Source organism: Syngnathus scovelli, chromosome 12 (assembly GCF_024217435.2).
Source record: "Syngnathus scovelli strain Florida chromosome 12, RoL_Ssco_1.2, whole genome shotgun sequence".
In the NCBI taxonomy this organism is placed as follows: domain Eukaryota; kingdom Metazoa; phylum Chordata; class Actinopteri; order Syngnathiformes; family Syngnathidae; genus Syngnathus; species Syngnathus scovelli.
The window spans coordinates 1,134,028-1,140,580 of NC_090858.1; the positions used below are offsets into that span (position 1 = coordinate 1,134,028).

The 6,553-nt window shown below is 45.0% G+C and overlaps 1 protein-coding gene across 1 annotated transcript; it reads left to right on the plus strand.

Annotated features, from left to right (window-relative positions):
* Positions 1-233: 233 nt before the first annotated feature.
* Positions 234-6,414, plus strand: LOC125978556 (filensin). Its single transcript, XM_049735990.2, has 8 exons — positions 234-753; positions 2,174-2,234; positions 2,504-2,599; positions 3,127-3,219; positions 3,733-3,846; positions 4,592-4,812; positions 4,953-5,044; positions 5,116-6,414. The coding sequence occupies exons 1-8, from the start codon at positions 386-388 to the stop codon at positions 6,081-6,083; spliced, it is 2,013 nt and encodes a 670-aa protein (XP_049591947.1). The 5' UTR covers positions 234-385; the 3' UTR covers positions 6,084-6,414.
* The last annotated feature ends 139 nt before the right edge of the window (positions 6,415-6,553 follow it).

The following is a 6,553-nucleotide window of genomic DNA, read 5'->3' on the forward strand; positions in this document are numbered from 1 at the left end:
CCTTCTGTCCTGCATTTGGGCTGCAATCCAAACTCCTGCATCAAAGCAGCTGACTAAGAAGCCCGATAATTGTGTGCAACAACCCAGTGCTTTCGCACGTGTGTGTTCTTTTTTTTGCTTCTGCTTTGTCATCACCAGCGTGGCTTTTCCAATCCCCGCAACAAAGACAACAATCAACTCTGGAAGGCCCCAGGCTCACAACAAGTTGTGGTCGCCATCAGAGGGGAGGTGCCCGGAGCTATTTCGTCTCCAAGCGGTGATGCACGCTTTTTAGTCTAGCATGAGACAGCCAAGGGTGAGCACCCCAGTTTTCACACAGTAAAGAGCTGAAGAGCACAAGTACTCTGAGGGATCCCACCTGAGCGAGTGAGAGAACGTTTCCAGCATGTTCAAGACCAGCTACCTGCGCAAGGAGGTGCGCAAGGAAAAGTACGAGCAATCGGATGTCTCCCAGGAGGAACTCGATGACTCGGCGGGCATCTCGGCCATCCAGGGCTGGGAGAACCTCCAGGAGCTCAACGGCCGCTTTGCCCGCTACATCAACCGAGCTCGGGTCCTGGAGCAGCGCAACGCCGTGTTCCGCAAGCAGCTGGAGACTCTTCAGCGCATGGAGGAGGCCACCGGCCTGGAGGAGACCTTCAAGGAGCAGATCCAAATCAACCAACAGCGAATCCGAGAGCTCACTTCTGACCGCGGCAAGCTGGAGCGAGAGCTGCGGGATGCCTGCCGCATGTTGGATGAGTTCACCAGCAAGTAAGAGAACGGCCCGCGGCTGGGGTCTCTGCTAATATCCCCTTTACAGATAAAGTCGACTGAAATGTGCTTAGAATTGAAAAGAAGTGATAAAAAATGCTAAGCCTCAAGGGAAAGGTGTTTGTATCCAATAATCTAACAGCAGCCAATTGAGTTTCCATTTCCACCAGTGATATCAGGGCAATTGAAAGAACACGGACTTTTCCCAAGGCCATCCAATCCACATTTGGATCTGCACTAAATAAACAGCTACCTGACGCCAGCATATCCTTCAACGGTATCATCATTGGCATCGGCATTATTGACTGACAAATTATCTTTTTATGTGTAGCATCAAAATCACTGGCAGTGCAAAAAGAGTGCAGAAAATGGGCTGTTGACTAAATGAAAGAAAGATAAAAAAGAAAAAAAAGGTCATTTTCAAAATTTGCCATACAGTATCATCTTTTGTAAAACAAACAAAACAAGTAAGGCCGTTTCTTTTGTGGAGGTAAAAACAGCAAACATGATGTCACGTGATGAGATCAACAAACGTGGAACTTACAGGAATTTAGACAACGGTGACATTTGCCGTGTTCCAATACGGCCGCAATTCATCGAGCAACAATGCGACGTTCCACTCGGAACATTATCGATGAGTCGAGAAAAATACGTTGGTAAAGACGGATGGATTTCATTGCATGCACACCTCCTCATCAATGTTGTTCTTAACACACAGTTGTAAAGAAGGAGTATTCCTTTTTGCTTCAAGCCACAAATCATTGATGGAACCCCAAATTAACATTTTGAGATTCTTTTCATTCACCAGGAATTCATTTTGTACTTTGACAGCAAAATATATATATAACACAAGGCGATTTGCTGAAAATTCGATAGGGAGGCATGTCAAACAACAAAATGCAAGCATGGAAATGATATATCAACCCTTGTGTCCAGAAAAACAAAATCAGCTCCAAAAGTTGGTGAATCATCACTCAATATTGTCATGACTCGTGTCCATATTGTCATCATTTGTGTCTGTGTGCTTGCCCCTCCCCTCCCCTCCCCTCCCCTCCCCTCCCCTCCCCTCCCCTCCCCTCCCCTCCCCTCCCCTCCCCTCCCCTCCCTTCCCCTCCTGTGTCACCTCCCAATCAGTGTGATCACCCTCACCTACCTCTCGTTAGCTGTGGTGTATTTAAGTCCTGTCTGCATGTCCCTTCTGTCGGGTTGTTTCTTGTATGTCGTTGTTAATGCCTGTCTGTTTTTCCCTCGGTTGTATTCTGTTTGCAATACCTGTTGGTCATGTTGTTAATTTGTCTGTTTCTCTTCATGTTCCATTCCAATTCCCTTTTCCCTGGTCCAAGCTGCATTTGGTCAGCCAGCTCCATTCCGATCCTGACAAATGTACTTAGTTATATTTCCCTTTTCTTTTTTTTCACAGATACAGAAATGAATGTGATTATCAAGAGCAACTACGGTGCACACTGGAACAGCTAAACAAGGTATTGTGCTAATTGTCAACAAATACTATACAAATGCTGATATACACATGTGACAAATGGCCTGTGCAATTTAGAATGATTTAAATATTAGTGTCTATAATAATAATATACAGGCACATTTTGCTCAAACTCACTATTAATCAGAATACCATGCTCGTCAAGAAAATGATTTTCAGTCAATTTCCCCTTGAAAAGAACTTACTGTTCGAATGATGCTACTTACCCTTGAGTTTTTATCTCAACTGTGCTCGCCCGTTACTCCCCTGCAGGAGGCCGACAGTGCTCTGCTGAAAAATTTGGAGTATCAGATCCAGTCGCAGTTTCTGCAGGATGACATCAACTCTACCAGAGAGAGACATAGGAAGGTCGGTGATGCAAGCAAATAATAGGATGAAAGAATATAAATATACAGTAAAGCCCAAAGTTATTCAGATAGGCTCCAAATTGGCTGATAAAGCGTCCTTTATGGTAATCACAAGCCATAACACATCCGCGTTATCGTGTCATAAAATACAATGTTAAAGGGTAGAAGTGGTGATAAGTTATAAAAACAGAATATACGTGCATCCAAATAGCATTTTCATACATCAAATTGTTGGACACATTTGAACGGCCCATTTTCATTCGCCTGATGGAATGTTTGATGCGGGTGTAAGATTAAATATTACCATTTCCGAAGCGCACTTGAGTAAAGCATCGAAAGTCAACTTAAATCACTATTTGGCTTTGAATGATTGGAACATATTTGCAGTTTTATTATTGTAGACTTGGAATGCATTTGTGTATCCTTTTAAGCAGAAATGGGCAATTGGCAAGAGTCATGCATTTATAGAAACAAATGAAACCGTGTTTTGTTCAACCCATTTGTCTTTGTGTGGTTTGCTCTCAACAGAACCTTGCGGAGATCCAGACCTTTCTAAACATTTTGCAGCAAATCAACCAGACGCTTCCGCTTGCTTCCACTGTGTCAGTGGGCATCTCCGAGGTGAGGTCCTGTGTGTGTGTGTGTGTGTGTGGCCCCCACAGGGGACTTTACACCAAATGCTGATGAGGTTAGTGGCCTTTCAGTCCTTGTGTTGCCCATGTGTCCATAATCTTACATGTGAGCAAGGGGAGGTGTAAAGCACAAAGAGTTCAGTACTTGTCTACCTGAAAATATTTAAAATTCATATCTATCGAGTCCAACTCATCTCAAACCATAAGCTGCCAGATAAGCCACTGTAAGTTAAGACGAATACAATAATATAGCAATTGACCAGAAGGTTGGCTAGCCTGAAGTTAACGTTAGCTTGTAATTTGTGTAACTTTGAAAAACGATTGCTTTTGGCAGTTTGACTCCAATTTCAAATTGCACAACATTCAGGGCATTCACATTTGCAGGTAAATTGACAGCACAAGTCAAAGGTCTCAACAACTTCAACAGTAGTATTTGTCAATTTAATGCCTCATGAAAACAATGCAAAACATACATAAAGTGATTGTTTCTGTCGTGGTGAAGGAGCAAGAGAAGATGCTGGTGCAGAGCAGGTTGCCAGCCCTGCAGAATCAGCTGGAGGAGTACAAGAGCGCCCTCTGCCAGCTGCACGCCCAAAAACAACGTCTTCAGGCCGAGGTGAGTGACACATGGTCACCGTGGCAACTGCCTTTGAAATATTCTTAAAGAAAAAAAAAATCGTTTGAGGTTATTTACGAGCCCATAAATATTTCAGCTGAAAAGAGACTGAATGATTCATGCAAAGTGTTTACTTGGAATATTTTCTCAAGATATTGACATTTTTATTAATAACATTATTCAAGTGAATAATCACAATATATGTATGACACAGAAAATGTGTTCAATGTATTTTTTAAATTCCATCATTCAAAGTTGAATGGTAAAACAAAATTACAGAATAAATAAGTACAAGTGCTGTGGTTTGTCATTGACACTAAGACACCACTAGATGCCAGCGGTAGTGCATTGAAATAAAAATATTGGCGTATGAACCTCTCCAGGGGTTTAAATCGAAATTGTGGAGCCCTAATATTAAGCAACTCCAAACTAAGTTTTATTTTTTTTAACACATAGCATTTGTTAGAATAGGCTACTGTAGAAGCCAGCAAGAAAAAAAAATAGATGCTACAGAATATGTCTAAATATTTGATCATCTGTCATTATGTAGCTATACTTAGTTTCCAGCTTCCACCACGGTCATATTTCAACTTCATGATGTGCTCAAATTCCTAATAGTCATTCATGAGCAACACAATATCAAAGACGTACACAAAGCACTGTTACATCTCCTCAAGGGCATTTGTAAATCTGGCGAATCATTTCATCAGAGCGTCTTGATTAAAAAGGCGTCTGTGTCTCACAGGCGGCAATGTTGGAGCAAGCCATCAGGAGCACCCAGGAGGGTTTCGACGACGAGATCCAGCTGTACAACGAGAAAATCGAATCGCTGCGCAAGGACATCGAGGAGGCCGAACGGGCCCTGGAGAGGCTCACCGGCGAGTGTCGTCACCTGGCCATGTACCAAATTTCTCTGGAGAACGAGCTGGAGAGGTACAAGAGGATCATCGAGAATGAGGACAACAGGTGAGACCCGCGCTGTTACCGTAACGACTGGGGGCGTAGCTAGGGGGGTCCAACAAGGCTCGAGTCCGCAAGTCTGCTTGATGTCTGTCTGAATGCTGGCTGACTCATCAATTCGTACCGCCCGCTGCATCCAATCACAGGTTAAACTCGGCAATAATCGGCACACCGGTCACCCTGTTTACGACCAGTTACCAGCACACCCACACACCACCTGCCTCAAATCGAGGCAGAGGTAAGTCAATTGTAACCTAGCAACCTGGATGCTCCCGAGACAACTCTATGACAAAAAAATGCCTGTCGCAGATATCACTCTTGCCATCCAAGATATCACCAACATAAAACCTCGCCAGAAGATCATGGCCAAGAAAGTTCAGAAGAAGAAGGAGCTCACACCTAAAGATGTATTTGACAATGGTCAGGAGGATCGAAACGCAGGCGCTGCCGGAGGAGTGGCTCCAGACGGCGAAGCTGAGGTGGCGGTAGAAGTTCCCGATGACAATGTGAGGAAGACGGAGGAGAGGCCCGTGTTCTCCGCAGCGTCTCCGCAAGACGTTCCTGACGGAGCTCAGATCAGCAAGGCCTTCGACACACTTTGCAACATTGTCCGAGATCGGATGAGGAAGTACAAGAGACCGGAGCCCATCGCCGACTTCTACACGAAGGGTCGTTACGTCCTCGTCACCGGCGAAGGAAGTTACCCGGATCCTTGCTTCCGCACCACCACACCGACGGCCGGGCAAGTTGTAGTCATGATCAAAGATAAGCCTCTTGGACCACCTCCTCAACCAACTCAGCCCATACCTGGTTCCAGACCTGGAAATCCCACATCTCCTTCCAATATCACAGGAGGAAAGGAAGAGAAGGGTGGAAAAGGGAAGGACGACGGCAGTAAAGACAAGGTTAAGAAAGAAGAGCCTGAACCGCGACCCAAAGATCCGGTCCCAGTCCAGCCTTTCTCTGGCCCCAAAGACCCAACTCCGGCCGTGGATCCTGCCCAGCCAAAGAAGAACAAGGATGAGGACGGACCAAGCGGGACGACTCCCAAATCTCCCAAATCCATGCCCCGCGCCGCCAGCACCAGTTCCAGTTCTAGCAGCAGCACCAGTACCAGCTCCAGCTCCAGTAGCTTCACTCCAGAAGCCATGAGCTACGAGAAGGTGGTGCTGGAGTCTGTTGAGAAGTTCTCCAACGGCCGCAAGCTTAAAGGTTACGAGGAGACTTCCATGGTGGTGGAAACCACCATTGAGAAATCCAGCAAGAAGAAACATTAGAAGAAAGCTCACCAAACAGTCCTGCTCTCATCTTCCAGGCTCCTCCTTCAACTTGCAGTCTCAGGTTCCGCGTTCAGAGAGCCTTGCTCATGCTTTAGTTCTTTACTGTCTGAAAACTTAGGACAAAAAAAAGCTCCGTGCCACCTTCAAGAAAATAAACAAATAAATGAGAAGAAGTATTCCAAAAGTTGTGCTACCCATCAGTCTTCCATCTCCAATTTTGCCTTCTTGAGCTCATTTGTACAATTGGACGCCACTGCCTGCCCTCAGCACCATTTTGCGGTGTCAGAATTTGCGTTGATACCTTCAATAAAGACCACTCAACCATCAATTATGACAATTATGTTTTCTTGGGGATAGGATGGATGGATGGATGACAGACTTAATGACATAAGCAATGGAATGAGTTGTTCCAGTGTCAGATAACCAAGAGCGCGAGTGACATGATGCTAAAAATAAACCGTTAATGT

What these genes read in the sequence shown, in the direction of transcription:
- LOC125978556 (XM_049735990.2), top strand. Translation starts at nt 386, where the DNA reads ATGTTCAAGACCAGCTACCTGCGCAAGGAGGTGCGCAAGGAAAAGTAC. An exon ending in TGTCAGTGGGCATCTCCGAG is followed by an intron (nt 3,220 to 3,732) that starts GTGAGGTCCTGT and finishes GTCGTGGTGAAG; the next exon opens with GAGCAAGAGAAGATGCTGGT. An exon ending in ATCGAGAATGAGGACAACAG is followed by an intron (nt 4,813 to 4,952) that starts GTGAGACCCGCG and finishes ATCCAATCACAG; the next exon opens with GTTAAACTCGGCAATAATCG.